The 21,958-nt window shown below is 39.4% G+C and overlaps 1 protein-coding gene and 1 pseudogene across 1 annotated transcript in view; one reads left to right on the top strand and one right to left on the bottom strand.

Moving 5' to 3' along the window:
* The window catches only part of LOC121738405 (mediator of RNA polymerase II transcription subunit 16), a 50,269-nt gene that overhangs the window by 21,034 nt on the left and 7,277 nt on the right, over positions 1-21,958 (top strand). Inside the window, exons 4-11 of the mRNA XM_042130435.1 lie at positions 5,319-5,448; positions 5,589-6,060; positions 14,376-14,537; positions 14,668-14,762; positions 14,829-15,104; positions 15,982-16,068; positions 17,651-17,801; positions 17,874-18,210. Coding sequence (XP_041986369.1) covers positions 5,319-5,448; positions 5,589-6,060; positions 14,376-14,537; positions 14,668-14,762; positions 14,829-15,104; positions 15,982-16,068; positions 17,651-17,801; positions 17,874-18,210 — 1,710 coding nt within the window. The remainder of the gene's footprint in view (positions 1-5,318; positions 5,449-5,588; positions 6,061-14,375; positions 14,538-14,667; positions 14,763-14,828; positions 15,105-15,981; positions 16,069-17,650; positions 17,802-17,873; positions 18,211-21,958) is intronic.
* Positions 8,077-8,191, bottom strand: LOC121740164 (annotated as a pseudogene).

Raw genomic sequence — 21,958 nt, forward strand, 5'->3', positions numbered from 1 at the left:
TCTGTACTAATATTATGAATGCGAAAGTATCTCTGTCTGTCTGTCTGTCTGTCAGTCTCGCTTTCACGCCAAACGCCAAAACTACCGAACCGATTGTAATGAAATTTTGTATACTGATAGTCTAAAGCCTGAGAAAGGACATAGGCTACTTTTTACTGGAAAAAAGGGTTGTAAGGGTCGTAAATTTGTTCAAAAAATTCATAATAGATGGCGCCGTGCGTCTTCTACATCGCGCTGACGCTTGCTCAAAAGTCTTTCTATAAGAGGTGGTATCATCTTACATTTAAGTCTCGATTTTTTTCGATTGTTATATCTATTCTACGGTATTAAATAACTCAGTACTTTATCTGTGCAGGCAGTGACGTAACCTTAAGACCAAATTTCACCAACGACTGTTAAAGTTAATGCTCGAATTAGTATCACGTTAGCTGTTTCGTTTTTCATATGAATGAAAGAGAAGACAGGATATTTTAACAAGCTGTTAACACTAACAGACGTTGGTGAAATTGGGGCTAAACCTATCAATGATAAATAGTTTATGGGTAAAGTTGTGTAATTGGGGGGCTAAATAAGCTTTAAAATTTGGCATAATATATAAAGTTTAACATACAAAAATGAAGTACTTATTGTTTGCACACTGCACAGCTGTATTGATTTAAGGGGTACCAGGGTTTTTTTATAAAAGCTTTTGACACCAATTTTGTTGACATCGCGCGCTATAAACTGAAGTCCACGCGGACGAAGTCGCGGGCAACAGCTAGTAATCTATAACTGTGCAAAATTTCATCCACCTACGTTTGCGCATTGTTCGTCAAAAGTTAAACAAAGTTTTTCGCTTGTGTATTAATATATAGATGTACAAAAAAATTTATAAACAAGCAATTTGCCATTTGACTGTTAAAATAATAATTAACATGAATAAAATTTCTTTGCAAACCTAGCAATCTACACTACTATTATAAAGAGGAAAGATTTGATTTTTTGTTTGTTTGTTTGTTTGTTTGAGTCGAATAGGCTCCGAAACTACTGGACCGATTTGAAAAATTCTTTTACCATTGGAATCCTGCATTATTTAAGAAAAATATAAGGTTCCGTAAGATATTTGGGACTTTCGGACGCAAGGTTTAAAAAATCAACCAGAAAAGTTACTTATTTTGCGTACGCTGCCTAAACTATAAAAGATAGAGGCATAAAATGTTCTAAGTAATTATAGATCTTTTAAATATCTACAAAAAAGTACGCGACACACTATACCTATCTATGTTGAGTGAGGCACAATAACCATTTTTTTATTAAAAAATCTAGAATTTTTTTTGGACTATATTTAAATGCGTTTATTTAAATCATGCTATTGACCCTTATCAAAATAAATTATTTCATCACTAAGTACAGTTAATTTAGATAATATTTGGTCTTCGAATGATTAAAATTGGACGTTTGGTTTTAATGTTATGGCGAAATTAAAATATTACGATTTCTGCTGCACGTTGCGAATTGGGCGTCAAGGCGCGATGCGCGGGTGTGCGTGCGGTAGGGGAGAGATTTAATTATCAGTGCCACAGACTCGCCCGGAGAGTCCACGTAAATATTACCTCGATCGTGGGAATCGCAGACACAATAGATTTTCAATAGTTATGCGACAGCCGGGTGCTGCTTTATTGATTTGATATAGACTATCGTGCTTCATTATTATAATCCTAATTTCAAAAAAGCTTTATAAGTTATGACTACGAAAGTAATATTTTTAGAACTTTTTAAAATAAGTTTTGAATGACTATTATTTTTGATTGCTATTATAATTAATTAATTTCTTTAACTATAAATCTCCAATAGCGGCAGCCGGCTGCCAGCATAACAATTGAAGATCTATTGTGTCTGCGATACCCACGATGCCGATGCACGATGGAAGTATTAATGCATATTTTTTAATCCACACTATTTCTGCTGAATATAGGCTATATTTAATGAGAGAAAAAAGGGAACCGTATTAAGTGTTAATAATTGTGTGAAAAATCTACCAAAATATTCCTTCTTGCTTATGCTTTATAAATTATAGACTATACTTACTTATCGCAAAGTGATGTACTATAGTCTTATAGAGGACATTAATATCAACGTAAAAGTCCGCGATATCGTATGTCTGACTACTACAATTATTATTATCTTACAATAACTACTTTTTAATCTAAAAATATGCAATAGTAACGTTGCGCTGGTACAAACCATGCCAAACTACTTATCAGCAGGTATTAGTACTTACCAGATTTAATAATCTATACTAATATTATAAATGCGAAAGTATCTCTGTCTGTCTGTCTGTCTGTCTGTCTGTCTCGCTTTCACGCCAAAACTACTGAACCGATTGCAATGAAATTTTGTACACAGTTATTCTAGAATCTGAGAAAGGACATAGGCTACATTTTGATGTGGGAAAATATCTTATTTCCATGAAAATATCGATGAAAATTACTTCGCATTGCGCGTGGCCAGCGCTCATCCCGGGGGTCCTGGGTTCGAGTCCCGCAGGCGGAACAAAAAGTTTTCAATGTTCCTGGGTCTTAGATGTGTATTAAAATAATATTTCAAAAATCTTAAATATATTTTATGTATAATATTATAAAAAATCCAGAAATATATCGACGCGATGCAATGAACATTTTAGTTCTAATACGATTCAACAGATGGCGCTTTTTTTTACTTCGTTGTAACATAGAACTAATCATACTTATTAGTTATTATGTTTTTGTTTATAGTTTTTAATACGTTAGAATATTATGTTTAATAATATTATCACTTGCTATAATAATAATCAATCTATCTTATCTTATAGAACTCCTACTGCATTTCTAAGGAGTTCGAGTGTGTTGTATTGGCCTATATTCCATCCAGAAAATATTTTTACATTTTAATTCAAATATATGAAAACAGATGGCGCTTTATTTTTTACTTCATTATTATAACAGAACTAATCATACCTACTTTATTATATATTATTGTTTTTATTCATAACTAGCTGTTGCCCGCGACTTCGTCCGCGTGGACTTTAGTTTATAGCGCGCGGTGTCAACAAAATTTGTGTCAAATTTAAAAACTTTTTAAAACCCTGGTAAGTGGTACCCCTCTTAGGGCCGCGCAGCGCGCTACACCGGAATGGCAGCGCTGAAAGTGCTCGCCTCGCCGCTGCCATTCCGGTGTAGCGCGGCCCTTAATTAATCAAAATACCCAAAAACAGCTGTGCAGTGTGCACATAATCTGTACTAATATTATGAATGCGAAAGTATCTCTGTCTGTCTGTCTGTCTGTCAGTCTCGCTTTCACGCCAAACGCCAAAACTACCGAACCGATTGTAATGAAATTTTGTATACTGATAGTCTAAAGCCTGAGAAAGGACATAGGCTACTTTTTACTGGAAAAAAGGGTTGTAAGGGTCGTAAATTTGTTCAAAAAATTCATAATAGATGGCGCCGTGCGTCTTCTACATCGCGCTGACGCTTGCTCAAAAGTCTTTCTATAAGAGGTGGTATCATCTTACATTTAAGTCTCGATTTTTTTCGATTGTTATATCTATTCTACGGTATTAAATAACTCAGTACTTTATCTGTGCACGCAGTGACGTAACCTTAAGACCAAATTTCACCAACGACTGTTAAAGTTAATGCTCGAATTAGTATCACGTTAGCTGTTTCGTTTTTCATATGAATGAAAGAGAAGACAGGATATTTTAACAAGCTGTTAACACTAACAGACGTTGGTGAAATTGGGGCTAAACCTATCAATGATAAATAGTTTATGGGTAAAGTTGTGTAATTGGGGGGCTAAATAAGCTTTAAAATTTGGCATAATATATAAAGTTTAACATACAAAAATGAAGTACTTATTGTTTGCACACTGCACAGCTGTATTGATTTAAGGGGTACCAGGGTTTTTTTATAAAAGCTTTTGACACCAATTTTGTTGACATCGCGCGCTATAAACTGAAGTCCACGCGGACGAAGTCGCGGGCAACAGCTAGTAATTAATAATTCAGCAACTTATCTAAGCGTCACTGCAGTCAGTGCAGCGCGGCGCGCGGTGGCCGGTGCCGCAGAATAATATTTCCGTAGCGGTGCGGGAGGGGAGTCAATATCACAAAATACAGTACCCGCCAGGGTTGCCAGATTGGGCGACAAGTAGCCAATTGGGCTATTTTGCGGTCCTCCGCGGCTACAAAAAATTTGGAATGGCGACTTATCGCCTGTTGGGCGACACGGTTTTTTACTTATGGCCTATTGGGCTACTGCCTACTATTGTATTTTCGTGAACGCGGCCATAATATCAACGAACGCAGCGATGCGTTGTCTATGCGCGGCCACTTTCACTCATAATCTGTGGTTCGCCGCGTGGGTGGCTGTTGAATATCATTCTGTTCAGGAGCAGAGAGAGCTCCGGTAGGAGTGTTAGTGTTCTGTGAGAGAGAGGCAGTAGATACCATAGATAATCTATACTAATATTATAATCTATACTAATATTATAAATGCGAAAGTGACATGACAGACAGACAGACAGACAGAGATTGTCTGTCTGTCTGTCTGTCTGTCTCGCTTTCACGCCAAAACTACCGAACCGATTGTAATGAAATTTTGTATACAGATAGTCTAAAGCCTGAGAAAGGACATAGGCTACTTTTTTACTGGAAAAAAGGGTTGTAAGAGGGTGAAAATACGAAAATTTGTTCAAATTAAGTTAGTTCCAAAAATTCATACTAGATGGCGCCTTACGTCTCTTACATCGCGCTAACGCTTGCCCAACATCTTTCTATAAGAGGTGGTATCATCGTGAATTTGAGTTTCGATTTTTTTCGATTGTTATTTCTTTTTTACATTATTTAATAAGTCAGTACTTTATATTATATTATATATACAGTGACGTAACCTTAAACCTATCAATGATAAATAGTTTATGGGTAAAGTTGTGTAATTGGAGGGCTAAATAAGCTTTAAAATTTGGCATAATATATTATAAAGTTTAATTAAAAAAATGAAATATTATGTGCACACTGCACAGCTGTTTTGATTTAAGGGGTACCAGGGTTTTTTTTATAAAAGCTTTTGACACCAATTTTGTTGACATCACGCGCTATAAACTGAAGTCCACGCGGACGAAGTCGCGGGCAACAGCTAGTTTTATAATATTTTGACTACAAAATGGGACCGAAAGTGACAAACTACTCCAAAATGGAATCACAGGTATCATAATATTTCTTAGGTTTATTGGGTTTTACCCAGTTGTTTTAACAATACAAATTTAAACTCACTTTCACATAAAGTATTTATTTTCAGGGGAGCGCATTATTAAGGCATCCTTCTTCCACAACGGACGTCGTTTTGTGACTCTCGAAAAGAAGCCCGATGCCCCCATACCGGAGAGGATTCAGATGCTCCGCTCCGCGCCTACACTAAAAGGTTTCGGGTAAGGCTTTTTTTTTGTATACTCGGAGCCAATATTAATTCATTAGGAGGCAACCTAATGAATCAAAACAAGTTACAACCGTAAAACACACAAAAGAAAAAATACTATTTCGATTACACAAATTGAGTCGGCGTCGACAGCGGGGTGGCGTGCGCGGGCGCGGTGGTCGTGACGGCGACCGGGCTGGTCGGCGCGCTAACGCCGGGCGAGGGCGGCGCGGCGCTCACCGCCACCGACTGCCTGCGGGGCGCGCGCGACCACGTCGTGTGCGCCTCCATCGCGCACAAGGGCAGCACCGTGCTGGTGGCGGCGGCGTGGCGGCGCGGGCGGCGGCGCGGCGTGCGCTGCGCGGCGGGGGCGCTGGCGCGGCCGCTGGCGCTGCGCCTGTCGCCGCTGCCGGCGCTGCAGCTGGCGGACGACGCGGCCGGCGTGCCGGTGTCGGTGGCGTGGTGGCTGCGCGACGACGGCGAGGCGCTGCTGGTGGCGGGCACGCAGCTGGCGCTGTGGAAGCTCGCCGAGCGCGCCTACCCCGTGCACAAGCTGCTCGCCAAGGGCCAGGGCGGCACCGCGCCCGTCGGCCCCCCTAAGACCGCCGACTGTTTCAACACTGTCGTGAGTCTTTTATATCAACTCAACTAGGGCATGTAATATCGACGATGTTCGATTCCGGAACTGAGTTACGATACTACAGGTTCAATTCCGGAATTCCGTAATCAGTTCCGGAATTAGAGAATACTACAAAAAAAAAAACAATAAATCAGAATTTAAAATGTTTTATTTAATCAAATCTTATTGAGAAACAAGAGATCAACAAAAATCTTACCTGACAGATCAATTAAACAGCCTTTTTATAAAAAATAATCAACTTTTCAATAATATTTTAGTAAAAACAACATAACATGACAATGTCTTTTCTATCTATAATATAAAAATGAGTCGCTAAATGTGTTGCTAAGCGCAAAACTCGAGAACGGTTGGACCGATTTCGCTAATTCTTTTTTTAAATATTCTTTGAAGTACGAGGATGGTTCTTACGGAGAGATGGCGACTGATGGCGGCGTTTTGTAGAGGCTGGGGGGGCTAATATTACCGACAAAGTTGTGGCAAATGCCTTTTACTTTAAATTAGGAAAAGAAAGTAGGTGAACCGTGAAACAATGGGGGCGCTAAAACATATTTTGTTCTCAAAGTGGGCAGTGGAGAAAAAAGGCTGGGGACACCTGATATAGCACTACACTTCGGTCTAATTTCGATTTTCGATAAAATAAATCAAATTATTAGATTATTCGCAATGCGTGCGTAGCTGCGTACACGCGTAAACAAAACAACGCTTGCTAATAGGTATGTCAAATTAAAACAAACAAGCAAGAAACAGCGCGGGTGGCGAGAGGGGAGGTCTCGCTCGCCCGTTCGGTCCGGCATCGCGCTCTGGCGTGTGCGTTGCCGATCGGATACGCGACGCGCATGCGCAGTGAAATTCCTCATAAATTCCTCTTAAATTTTGAGGAAGCGATAGCGGAAGAGGATTTTTGTATTTTTATTTATGAGGATGCGGTAACGGTTGAGGAACCCAAAATATTGCGGAACTTCCTCATTATGAGGAAGAGTAAGAGGAATCCTCAGCAACCCTAGTAAATAGTGTCACTGAGGGAATGAACTAACGTCAGAAATGACATTTATGACACTGACAGTCAGCATATTTTGCCTGTTATTATTTCAAAATTCAAAATATGTGCGGGTTTTGCTGTGGTGCATGCCGTGCATGTGGTGCTAAGGTGTTTACTGTTTTGTTCTTTGGTTTTGTTAGTTATGTTTGTAAAAATAAATTTTTGGGAAGATTATTATGTTCAATTGACGAGAATGTAAGCAGCTTATTAACACCAATGACAGATCTATTAAAATGGCCAAACCAAGATAAATTATATCGCATATTCCACACTACACAGTACACAAGTTAAATATGTAACTTGAGCTTCCGTAAATGACATCCTTGTCCGTTACAAAACAAAATCGTTTCACGAACTTATTTAGATTATGATTCAACGGAGTCAGAGAGGTACATTACAGCTTCAGTTCTCTCTCACTTTTTTTTTTAATAAAATTATATATTTTTAAGCAGAACAAAGACTTTCAGATACGATTTAAAAGTTCTCTAGTCTCCATTTCCTATTTTCAAACCTCGTTAAACAAGAGCCCTTCAGGGCCTTTTCAACCAATTGAAACTTGCACCAGATAAATTCAAAATCCACACCTCAATATTTTGCACAAGGTATACTTTAGCTCAACCGTCTTGTTTCTTTCGTTGGCAGGGCGACGCCATCGTTATTTAGATTTAGATTTGATATAACTGCCTTAATGTTAACCAGTTGGCATCCATTTTGTATTCGCTTATTGTTCGGTTCGAAAACACTTTTTAACCAGTTTACATCCATTTTGTTTTTTGCTGGAAGGAAAAAAAATGCATTAAAATCCAACGGCGTAAGGGCCAATCCCACTTCTGATGTCAGAAATGGCTTAGGGCTTGCAAATTAAAAGTATTGTATAAATCATAAACACTAGTAATAAGACTTAATTTATTACACTAGTAAATACAATACAAACACTTTAATACTTTACAAGTACAATTCACTTAGCTTTTCCTCATTTTCATAAGCAATCGAAACAACTTTTCTGAAAAAAACAATTATTAAGCTGAAAAGAACAGATATTAACACTTGATTTTAGCCAAAAGGCCTAGAAGCGTTTAAACCAATAAAATACTTTAAATACTTAACTTATAACGATCTTTGTTCGAAGTACTCAGAGCCAATTCACATTGACAGGAGGCAGAGTGACAAGGCTTACGGCAAGAGAGAGAGTGAGCCCCCTCCATCCGACAACCCGCCTTATATACAATCCCAATGACATGACGTCACTATGCCCCACGTCTGACTACCAGGGCTTGTATCTAATAACAATGATTCATATTTACAATTATCCTGAAAATCATCATAAATCAAGTATTCAATTATTAGATTTTTAATTAAATCATTTATTTTTTGTAACAAAAGTATCATAACCAGAAACCTTAATTAATATTGTCTGTTTAAAGATAAAATGTTATACTATTATATATTTTGTCGTCCAAATATCATTAATTTATTAAATAAGGACCATTGTTACCATAAATAATTATTTCTTTTAAGATTATTATTGAAATAATAGCCATTAATATACATAAATATGTTCAAAAACGGATAATATCTCACACGCGCGAGTGTAAATCGAGTATAACAGTGTTTACTCTCGCTATGGTAGTATCGCGTAGAACTTACTTTTATAGGGATACTAGCTGTTGCCCGCGACTTCGTCCGCGTGGACTTCAGTTTATAGCGCGCGATGTCAACAAAATTGGTGTCAAAAGCTTTTATAAAAAAACCCTGGTACCCCTTAAATCAATACAGCTGTGCAGTGTGCAAACAATAAGTACTTCATTTTTGTATGTTAAACTTTATATATTATGCCAAATTTTAAAGCTTATTTAGCCCCCCAATTACACAACTTTACCCATAAACTATTTATCATTGATAGGTTTAGCCCCAATTTCACCAACGTCTGTTAGTGTTAACAGCTTGTTAAAATATCCTGTCTTCTCTTTCATTCATATGAAAAACGAAACAGCTAACGTGATACTAATTCGAGCATTAACTTTAACAGTCGTTGGTGAAATTTGGTCTTAAGGTTACGTCACTGCCTGCACAGATAAAGTACTGAGTTATTTAATACCGTAGAATAGATATAACAATCGAAAAAAATCGAGACTTAAATGTAAGATGATACCACCTCTTATAGAAAGACTTTTGAGCAAGCGTCAGCGCGATGTAGAAGACGCACGGCGCCATCTATTATGAATTTTTTGAACAAATTTACGACCCTTACAACCCTTTTTTCCAGTAAAAAAGTAGCCTATGTCCTTTCTCAGACTTTAGACTATCAGTATACAAAATTTCATTACAATCGGTTCGGTAGTTTTGGCGTTTGGCGTGAAAGCGAGACTGACAGACAGACAGACAGACAGAGATACTTTCGCATTCATAATATTAGTACAGATTATGTGCACACTGCACAGCTGTTTTTGGGTATTTTGATTAATAAGGGCCGCGCTACACCGGAATGGCAGCGGCGAGGCGAGCACTTTCAGCGCTGCCATTCCGGTGTAGCGCGCTGCGCGGCCCTAAGAGGGGTACCACTTACCAGGGTTTTAAAAAGTTTTTAAATTTGACACAAATTTTGTTGACACCGCGCGCTATAAACTAAAGTCCACGCGGACGAAGTCGCGGGCAACAGCTAGTTATGAATAAAAACAATAATATATAATAAAGTAGGTATGATTAGTTCTGTTATAATAATGAAGTAAAAAATAAAGCGCCATCTGTTTTCATATATTTAAATTAAAATGTAAAAATATTTTCTGGATGGAATATAGGCCAACACAACACACTCGAACTCCTTAGAAATGCAGTAGGAGTTCTATAAGATAAGATAGATTGATTATTATTATAGCAAGTGATAATATTATTAAACATAATATTCTAACGTATTAAAAACTATAAACAAAAACATAATAACTAATAAGTATGATTAGTTCTATGTTACAACGAAGTAAAAAAAAGCGCCATCTGTTGAATCGTATTAGAACTAAAATGTTCATTGCATCGCGTCGATATATTTCTGGATTTTTTATAATATTATACATAAAATATATTTAAGATTTTTGAAATATTATTTTAATACACATCCAAGACCCAGGAACATTGAAAACTTTTTGTTCCGCCTGCGGGACTCGAACCCAGGACCCCCGGGATGAGCGCTGGCCACGCGCAATGCGAAGTAATTTTCATCGATATTTTCATGGAAATAAGATATTTTCCCACATCAAAATGTAGCCTATGTCCTTTCTCAGACTCTAGAATAACTGTGTACAAAATTTCATTGCAATCGGTTCAGTAGTTTTGGCGTGAAAGCGAGACAGACAGACAGACAGACAGACAGACAGAGATACTTTCGCATTTATAATATTAGTATAGATTATATCTTTATATTAATACGTGAGCGAAAAATTTTGTAACCCTTTTTACGAAAAATGGGGAAACGTAGGTGCCTGAAATTTCGCACAGTTATCTATACTAATATTATAAATGCGAAAGTATCTCTGTCTGTCTGTCTGTCTTGCTTTCACGCCAAAACTACTGAACCGATTGCAATGAAATTTTGTATACAGTTATTCTAGAGTCTGAGAAAGGACGTAGGCTACATTTTGATGTGGGAAAATATCTTATTTCCATGAAAATATCGATGAAAATGAATTCGCATTGCGCGTGGCCAGCGCTCATCCCGGGGGTCCTGGGTTCGAGTCCCACAGGCGGAACAAAAAGTTTTCAATGTTCCTGGGTCTTGGATGTGTATTAAAATAAAATTTCAAAAATCTTAAACATATTTTATGTATAATATTATAAAAAATCCAGAAATATATCGATGGAATGAACATTTTAGTTCTAATACGATTCAACAGATGGCGTTTTATTTTTAACTTTATTGTAACATAGAACTAATCATACTTATTAGTTAGTATGTTTTTGTTTATAGTTTGTAATACGTTAGAATATTATGTTTAATAATATAATCACTTGGTATAATAATAATCAATCTATCTTATCTTATAGAACTCCTACTGCATTTCTAATATATGTGACAAGTTGACAACAGATTAAGGCGCTCTAAAATAAAGGAGTTCGAGTGTACCGTGTTGGCCTATATTCCATCCAGAAAATATATCAATGCAATCAACATTTTAATTCTAATATATGAAAACAGATATTTCATAACTAGCTGTTGCCCGCGACATCGTCTGCGTGGACTTTAGTTTATAGCGCGCGATGTCAACAAAATTTGTGTCAAATTTAAAAACTTTTTAAAACCCTGGTGGTACCCCTCTTAGGGCCGCGCTACACCGGAATGGCAGCGCTGAAAGTGCTCGCCTCGCATGGCAGCTCCATTCCGGTGTAGCGCGGCCCTTAATTAATCAAAATACCCAAAAACAGCTATGCAGTGTGCACATAATCTATACTAATATTATAAATGCGAAAGTATCTCTGTCTGTCTGTCTGTCAGTCTCGCTTTCACGCCAAACGCCAAAAGTATCTCTGTCTGTCTGTCAGTCTCGCTTTCACGCCAAACGCCAAAACTTCCGAACCGATTGTAATGAAATTTTGTATACAGATAGTCTAAAGCCTGAGAAAGGACATAGGCTACTTTTTTACTGGAAAAAAGGGTTGTAAGGGGTTGAAAATGCGTAAATTTGTTCAAATTAAGTTAGTTCCAACAATTCATAATAGATGGCGCCGTGCGTCTTCTACATCGCGCTGACGCTTGCTCAAAAGTCTTTTTATAAGACGTGGTATCATCTTACAGTTAAGTTTCGATTTTTTTCAATTGTTATATCTATTCTACGGTATTAAATAACTCAGTACTTTATCTGTGCAGTGACGTAACCTTAAATCTATCAATGATAAATAGTTTATGGGTAAAGTTGTGTAATTGGAGGGCTAAATAAGCTTTAAGATTTGGCATAAAATATAAAGTTTAATATAAAAAAATGAAATACTTATTGTGTGCACACTGCACAGCTGTATTGATTTAAGGGGTACCAGGGTTTTTTTATAAAAGCTTTTGACACCAATTTTGTTGACATCGCGCGCTATAAACTGAAGTCCACGCGGACGAAGTCGCGGGCAACAGCTAGTAGTTTATATGGTGAAGGAGTGCATCGAGCTAATATTATTTTAAAATTATGCTTTTTAAACGACTTCCAAAAAACGAGGAGGTTATATATTCGGCTGTGGATATTTTTTTTAATTTTTTTTTGTATGTTCAACGATTACTCCGCCGTTTGTGAACCGATTTTCGAAATTTTTGTTTTGTTGTATTAGGTTTTACTCCAATTTGGTCCCATTTTTACAAAAGTGGGGACTTGATGATGGGAACCAGAAGTAATCGAGGGAACTCCTCGAAATTTATATGGAAACATATGGTGATTTTGGTTTTATGAGAAGCATCCTAAGCATATGCTACCAAAACGCAAGATTTTGCACCGAGGTATACTATGGTTCCGAAGATACTAAGAGAAAAGGATTCCTTATAGATACAAGTTTGGGGGCTTAGGCGCTGTTTTAAGAACTGAAATCATATGCTACTATGCAAATTACATTCATCATCATCATCGTCATTACCATGTCAAGGTCACCAATGTCACTAAAATTGAACATAACAAATTCAGCCTTAACTCCAGAGCGTAAGGCACACATTTGACATTACTTTTGAGAAGTAAGCTGCTTCGATAATACAAGTAACATGCCTGTCTCACTTCCATACAAGAGCCGCAGCGGCCAGACCGCGGCGGCCATCGAGATAGATACCTTAGTATGCAACCGCCATAAACCACGCGCACCTGGGGCCCAATTCTCAGGATGTGAGAAGAATTCATCTTCGAATAAAATACCGAATTATGAGATTTTTACGAGCGTAACACAGTTTGTTTATTCTCAAAACTTCACACTCAAAATATTTCGTGCAAAGATCGCTCGAGTCGAACGATTGGGACCGGTTATTAGAATATGTCCAAATTCGTACTAAAGTCTAAAAATTTTGTTCATTAAATTAAGAGGTGCAGGAAAATTTGGAGACAATTATTTTCCCATCTTTTATCTTGATACTGACAGCGATGAATAACCAAGGCTATAATATATACCGTAGCACTTATTGCCAAAAAAAAAACTAGTGTCAATTATTCTCTTTGGTTTCGGATTCATTCCGGCGACGGAAAGTTTGTGAATCGCTGTGATACTGACATAATAATGAAATCTTTTCACGTGAGATCTTTCCGACGATCGTGCATCGGGGGGCTGTACAGATCCCCCCTTATGCCGATAGCTGACAACTTGTGGAGTAGGACAGTGTGATGGAGGCGGTCGAAACACTTGCTGTAAACGGTGTATATGACGTCTACCTGTGCAGGCTGCGACATACAGCTCGACAGGTAGTCGGCGCAGATCGTCGTTCGTTGTAGTCGAGAACAGAAACGTTTCACTGGAACATAGACATAGACGTCGCGGTTCTGATATTGTTTATTTACACAAATAATTGTTGAAAATTTAGTTATATGGAAATTTAGCGTTTCATGTATGAAAACATAGAAAAACCTTTGACATACCAGTGCAATGGACAAATTATAGACAAAACTCTCTATTATACCAAATGTCATAGAATTAGAAAGTTAGAAAAGGCATTCCATACAATCGTCAGCGCTAAAATGTGTCACCCTCGAAATGAGTGAGCTCACTCATCTGAGAGCAGTGTGCCTTAGGACGCGGTAACAGCCGGACGTGTTTAATTCATGAATTACCGCGTTGTTTTTCGCTACATTTCGCTCCAGAATGCCGTCATGTGCCTTCCGACAGTGCAGTAACAAAACGAGGAATACAAATAAAGCCAAAGGTGTAATATTTCACACGTAATTACTAAGATTTTATTAATATTTAAATTATTGTCTTCCATTTTAAGAGAAAAATCAAAGCGAAGCGTAAAATGAGCGAAAGAGAAAGTAGTATATGATATTACTGTAAGACAAAAAAGGACGACAATATTTTCTCGATTCGATTAAAGCGTAAAATGAGCGAAAGAGAAAGTAGTATATGCTATTACTGTAAGAAAAAAAGGACGACAATATTTTCTCGATACACATTTTGCATGCAAAAACATTGCTACAGTTTTGACGGCATACGTCGTATCTAAGTATTTTGATATCGTTGCCAAATGTGCGCTTAATGCAATAAGACCTGCAGCGATAATTATATCTTACGTTAACTCACTGGTCGTATCCGACGTCCGCAGAGCTGGCAGCAGACGTGCTCGTGGGCGTTGGAGGCGGAAGGCGGGTCGGGATGCGCGGGCGTGACGTGCGTGAGCGCCGCGCGCACGCCGCTGGGCGCTGCGCACGCCGTGCTCGCCACGCCGCACCACCTGCACCTGTTGGCGCGCGACACGCATCACTACGTGAGTGCCGGCGCACATAAATAGAACTTCGTTCCTAATTTTAATGTTAATCAGATCACGATTCGTAGATTAAAACTAGAACAAAACATAGTATGTGAATCACGGTTTAATTAAATATAATCTCGCTCAGCTGCTGTCGCGGCCGGTGGGGACGGGCGGCGGGGCGGGTGCGGCGCCCGAGGCGTCGGCGGGGGCCGGGACGCCGCCCAAGAAGACCAAGTACGGGTCGGGGGCGCAGACGGTGAGTGGCGGGTCGTCGGGGGCGGGCGGGGCTCGGTGTGTGCGGCGGAGTGACGCGGTGTGTGCACAGGGCGGCGGCGCGGGCAGCGGGGGCGGGGCGACGGTGCGGGCGGCGGACATGTCGGCGCTGGGCGGCGTGGTGGTGTGCGTGGACTCGCGGTCGCAGCTGCACGCGTGGCGGGTGGCGGCGCCGGCGGCGGACATCCCCACGCCGCTGTCGGTGACGGCAACGGCGGGCGCGCTGGAGTACGCGCTCGTCGCCGGTCTCGACGCGCTCGACCTGCTCGTCACGCTCAAGCCCAACGTCGTCGACGCCGTCTGCGAGAGGTGACCACAGACACGAACACGCAAACACATACACGATCCTACTCGTACGTGCCTCAGTCTGCTTTGTTAATGATACGAGTCTACAAATCCATGTGGCAGTCGTTGTCTATCAAATTGAAAAAAAAAAAACTTTGTCCTATTCTATTTAAACTTTGGCGACATTGATTTTAACACACATATGTATATTTTTTTTATTTTGACCGACTCCAAATCCAACAAGTCGTTGAAAACACACCAGTAACCAGTATCACGGCCACCAGTAGAAATGCGAAAGTATAGACACACTGTGGACATATACTTAAGGTGCCGTTCCGATCTTTACCGCGGCCAATCGCGACCGACAATAATTATTTTTAACAAAAAATTAAAACCGACTTCCAAGGTAAAAACAATAATAATATGAACTAAAAAGTATTAAACAATTCTTACTCTATAATAGTGCCTTTTTCAGAATTCGTCTAAATCTCAACTATTTCTGTACATACAACAGTCTTCATTACTTTGAAGTCGGTACCAGCTAATTTTATCGTGAGTTCAGTCAATGTCAGAATATCTGAAGCTTTTGGGACTGGTACCGACTTCAAAGTAATGATGACTGTTGTATGTACAGAAATAGTTGAGATTTAGACGAATTCTGAAAAAGGCACTATCATAGAGTAAGAATTATTTAATACTTTTTAGTTTTTTTGCTTATAATTTATTTTACTTTAACGCGATGTCACCTTAAGACGTATACTGCAAAAAACGTGCAGTATTGTGCAGATGAACTTAACCTTACGCTACTATAGTACTATAGTATAGTACTATTTACATACTAATTATTGTTATTTATTCACGAAATAGTTATAATGTTAGTGTGTGTGTGGGGCGTGGGCAGGCTGACGGAGAACTTCCAGCGACAGCCGGCGGCGTTCCAGCAGTACTACTACCACGGCTGGCTCAAGCTGCGCATAGCGCTCTACAGGTACACACTACACGATGCTATATTTGTCGAACGTGTCGAAATGTCTTAAATTCATTTAGTATTTAGCTCGTAACGTTAAAAATCTCAATTCAGTTCGATCGATACCAGATTTTGCTTGCGTATTTATCGAGTTCGTATTACGCTCGTCGTATTGCCCGCATTGAGAGGATAAAAGAGAATAATTCAGTCCTCAGACCATTCCTTCGGAGATTTAGTTGTACCAGAACCTTCTGCATTCAACGAGTTAGCCACCTCTTGCCACAAGTGGAATGACTCAGCTCTTCCATGCGCACTGTTGTTGTATCCACGTGCTCTAGCTAGATTAGGGTGTTGCTCAAGGAAATCTATTAAAATATTCCACTGACCCTCAGACACTCTGCTAGGCAGACGTTTCTCCATTGTACCTAAAAGAAGTGTTAGGAATTAAATCAAACTTGAACAATTACTCTTCTTATCAAATGTAATAAAATCAAACAATTGAATTACGTACATCAAAATGTTAGCAATTCATTACAAATAATTTTCTTCTTTTTTTCAATATAACTAAGTACATATAAATTAATTATAATATTGATTATTAATCTACCACATGTAGTAATATAATTGTACAAGTAAATGTATATTTCCTATTTATGAATTAAGATAAGTGTACTTACTCAGTAATTCCAAAAACTTTATGCAAGTTCAAAAATTTCGAGACTTTACGTCTTGCGATGCAAAGAGCCACTGATTTGAAGAACAACACAATCCTAACAAAACGAGAGCAGTAAAAAACTTTGCTAAAATCGAATTCCATCGTAAAACTTAATTTTTTTCGTCTTGGTGAGTTTCCATAAACTTCCCACAACGCAGCTTGTGTGAGCCACCAAATTAACCGAGATTTATTGCTCAAAACTCAAGTGTTTCGCCCTAATGCAGTTTTAACATTGGTGGTTGAAGTGTTCGTAGATTTTTTTCACAAAAAATTCTAGTTCTCAACACCAATGACCAACGTAAACAAATAAAATTGCATTTTTATGGTTGACATTTGACAATTAGAAGATTATGACACTTAAGACGTTTATTTCTTGCCAGTCGTATAAAACGAAACTTTTTCTGATATTTTTTACTTTAAACTCGAGTTTTTTACCGTACATTTGATCGCTTTCATCGATTTTTAACAAGAAATATTATTACTTTGTAAGACAAAACATTTTTGACTCACAATTTTAATACAAATACAGATAATCGGTAAGGTCGCTTAAAATCGATTAAATTATTTTTATGTGGCAACATACGCCAGAAATATGAATCTACGGATGAATTGAATTGGAGCAGTATTGATAGAGAATGCGTCCATTTTACGAAATTTTAGAGGAACTGCTAAGAATTCGGTAATTGAATTCTTTTTAGCAGTATTGCGTAATGTGGCCTTTTTAGGCCCGCAGTTCTTTGAAAATCGATACTATAAAATCTACTCACACGATCCAAGCATTAAATAAAAAGTAAAAAATAATATCGGTAAACATGTACGAGTAATCTAAGTATGTAAGTAAGTACAATACTTTGTTAATGTTAACGATATGCACTTAACCCGGTCCAGCTTGAGCGCGGGCGGGTCGGGGAGCGCGGCGGCGTTGACGGCGCTGCAGATGTGCCACGCGGCGTGGGCGGCGGGCGCGGCGGCCGCCAGACCCGACCCCGACGCGCCCGCGCCGCTCGCCGCGCTGCTCGACGACGCGCCCGACGACAAGGTACCGCCCTCACCCCACCACCCCGCCTCGCACGACCCCGCCGACTCCCCCTGACGCTTCCCTCTGCCGCAGAGCCTGTTGGCGCTGGAGGCCAAGCTGGACACGTCGAGCGACCCCGCGCTGCCGGCGGCGCTGCAGCCGCTGCAGGGGCTGCGGCGGCCGCTGCAGCGCGCGGTGCACACGGTGCTAACGGCGCTGGCGGCGCTGCACGCGGCGGGTGGGGCGGCGGCGCCGGGCGGGTACGAGCTGTGGGCGGACGCGGCGGCGGTGTCGCTGCTGCGGCGGCTGGTGCTGGCGGCGCGCGCGTGTGGCTGCGGCGGCGACGCACTGTCCCGCCCACTCGCCCGCCTCGCCGCCGCCCTCACCGCCGCCCCGCCCGCCGCCGCCACCGCCAAGCCCGATCTCCTCGGTGAGTATTACGCGGCATCGCAATGTTTATTGCAATTGAAGACGCGAGTGAAAGAAGCATGTAAGACACAGTTAAAAACTTGCCGTTTTTTTTTTGCTTAAATGTAGGTTTTTTTTAATTTATTTAAATCAGGCTACGTAGACCCATACAATATATCCCTTAGTGACTAACATACATAAAATTACATATACTTAATTACATTTTATCACGAATTAACGGCGACGTGACGCGCGTTTCTTTCCGGAGTCTCCCCTGGAACCTTCGGTAAACCACAGCAGTCGGCCAGAATTTCTCCGCTTCAAAGGTCGGAAGAAGATGGGTCAGCACTCTCACCACAAAGGAACTAAAGTTGACGTTGTGGCGAGACTGCCGACGCTCGATCCTCAAGTAGAGGGATGTCTTCTTACTGATGTAGTCCACGACGTTAGCAGGCTGACGACGTCGACGTTGTCCAACGTGACGGGCGGCAGCTTGTGCAGCTCTTTAGCCACAAAAGCCTAAACCTCATTTGGATCGGTCTGCTTCAGCAGGGACATGATGTCCTTCACGCTCCTTTCGTTTCCGTCTATTCGTCGGGACGGCATGTTCGCGCTCTGGCCGAGCGTCTCATACAGCAGCTGCTTCCCCTTGCAAATCTTCTCACTGGTGATGGAGGACTTGCAGATCTGAATGATGTTGACCTCGTCCATGGTGTCGATGGCGTGCTGGATGAACGCCAGCAACTCATTGGCCACGAGCGCCATGGTCACGTGCAGCGGCAATGTGCCGCGCGATTCGCGAAAATATTAATTATAGTCCAATCAGTATAGGAAGTTCACCTCGGAATTCGAGATACCCAGCTGTAAGTCTGTAAATATTTCTATATTGGCACCCTAAATGTTGTCTCAAAACCTACATACGAGGGCTGCCTTTTAAGTTGTGTCGTTTGTAAACTTCCTGCGATCTGTTTTAACCCCCGACAAAAAGTGGGGTGTTATAAGTTTGACGTGTCTGTCTGTCTGTCTGTGGCATCGTAGCATCCAAACGGGTGGGCGGATTTTGATCTAGTTTTCTTTGTTCGAAAGCTGACTTAATTGAGAGTGTTCTTAGCTATAGTTCATCATCATCAACCTACTCCGTGCTGAATAATCGTGGTTCGTGAAGGGCCTATTAGCAACTTGCAGTCGTTTGGTGGGCTTTATTGCATTCTAGTTCGTGACATTTATGAATATTTACACATTAATGGAAAGTTGACCTGGTGCTGCAGCATCACCTGGTAATCAATAGGATACCCAACTCCTCACCAACTTAGAGCAATGGTTTCGTGTGTGGGCTCATTTTAATTGCGACCACTAGTAAGACGTAGCTAACCAATAAATTTTTGCATGCTGCTGCTGCAGAATCCAGGTGTTACTATAGGAGCCAGCTCCATATGAACCCAAAGTGGAGGTTTCATGTTTGGACTCATATTGACGGCCTCATCCAAAAGGACATTCCTAGGGCATTCATTGGGATGTATGTATGTATGGAATGTAGATGTTTGATTTCCCACAGCATTATAGTTTAAGGGTCAGTTTTCAGCGAACCAAATCGAGATAATCAGTAACATGGCGATACAAAATACACTGTTGGCGGTCCCCCGACACACCGTGACAACAATTAAAGTCAGTAAAATATACTATTTCATTACTTTTTAAAGTTGTTTGGCGGGGTTTTTTAAATTTCTTAATTAAAAGCTTTTATTTAACTTGCTCTGTATGTAAGTATGTATGTTACGGTGGAATTTTGGAACTCAATTTTAAGGTATATTTAACCAATTGAGCTGAAATTTTGCATACGCGTTAAGTTTGGATGACCATGCACGATATGATATGTGACATCACGCTAAATCCAATATGGCCGACCATCCAAGATGGCGAAATAATTATTTTCTATGCATTCCTACAATATGGATATTAAACGAAAGGGCTTTTTGAGAGTAACTCAAAAACGAATGTAATTTCAGTCTACATCCAACATGGCGGTTCATCCAAGATAGGGGAATAGTTATTTTTAATGCACTTCTGCAATATGGGTATCAAATGAAAGGGCTAATTGAGAGTAAATTGAAAAATAATATTAAAGTCGTGTCGTGCGTGTCATGTCGTGTCTTGTCGTGACGTGACGTGAAGTGTCGTGTCGTGACGTGACGTGTCGTGTCGTGACGTGACGTTACGTGTCGTGTCGTGACTTTACATGACGTCACGTGACGTGACGTGAAATGTCGTGACTGATAGCCGGGTATCATAAAATGCCCGGTTGAATCCAGTCACTTTTTTAAAATGAAATTTAACTTTTTAGTCATGCAGAAATCTAGCCAGAGATAACTAAAAAACAAAAAATAAATTATAAACAAAAAGGTTTTTGAAAAAAAGCTTTTATTTAAATAGTCTAAAAAGAAGAAAATAAGATTCTCCTTAAAAGTTTTAACTATTAAGTTATAATCCTCAATATATTATACAATTTGCATGATAATAAAAGCTTGTCGCGAGACTTAACAATAAATTTATTAAAATTTGGCCTATTTTTCCTCTATAACTGTACGAAACCCTCAGTGCGCGAGTCTGACACGCACTTGGCCACTTTTTAAAATTAATTAAATAAGCAATGTGAGAATAAAAGAAACAACCATTAAAATATCAATTTTAGTAACTAAATAACTCACAAAATACAGAGGTTCGGTTTCAGGTTAATCTTGTTGTACATAGTCAATCGATGATGATTGTGCTAATGCTAGATATCCGTTGGTTTGAAGGTGCAAAAAAACTCTCTTCGAGTGATTAATGTTTCATTTCGTTGCCCTTTCTCTGAAGTTCCTGTTAAAAAAAATTATATAAAAAAAAAACTTGCAAGTATTTGCAGCTAATTTATCTTATATTCGATAGCCCACATGTTTCTCCAAATATAGAAAGTAAAATTATTCTTTAGCGTTCTTTACCAAAGACTATGGAGGACTGTGTGGCAAAAAGTATCCATTTTTTAGCGATTCAATTGTAACTAAGGATTGTGAATTATTAAATTATTTTTTTGTGTTACTTAAAACTATAATCAAAAGTACTTACCACAAGCTTGATTATCCATATTGAAATCTATACTAATATTATAAGTGCGAAAGTATCTCTGTCTGTCTGTCTGTCTGTCTCGCTTTCACGCCAAAACTACTGAACCGATTGCAATGAAATTTTGTACACAGTTATTCTAGAGTCTGAGAAAGGACATAGGCTACATTTTGATGTGGGAAAATATCTTATTTCCATGAAAATATCGATGAAAATTAATTCGCATTGCGCGTGGCCAGCGCTCATCCCGGGGGTCCTGGGTTCGAGCTCGCAGGCGGAACAAAAAGTTTTCAATGTTCCTGGGTCTTGGATGTGTATTAAAATAATATTTCAAAAATATTAAATATATTTTATGTATATTATTATAAAAAATCCAGAAATATATCGATGCAATGAACATTTTAGTTCTAATACGATTCAACAGATGGCGTTTTATTTTTTACTTCATTGTAACATAGAACTAATCATACTTATTAGTTATTATGTTTTTGTTTATAGTTTTTAATACGTTAGAATATTATGTTTAATAATATTATCACTTGGTATAATAATAATCAATCTATCTTATCTTATAGAACTCCTACTGCATTTCTAAGGAGTTCGAGTGTACCGTGTTGGCCTATATTCCATCCAGAAAATATATCAATGCAATCAACATTTTAATTCTAATA

Source organism: Aricia agestis, chromosome 2 (genome assembly GCF_905147365.1).
Source record: "Aricia agestis chromosome 2, ilAriAges1.1, whole genome shotgun sequence".
Taxonomy (NCBI): domain Eukaryota; kingdom Metazoa; phylum Arthropoda; class Insecta; order Lepidoptera; family Lycaenidae; genus Aricia; species Aricia agestis.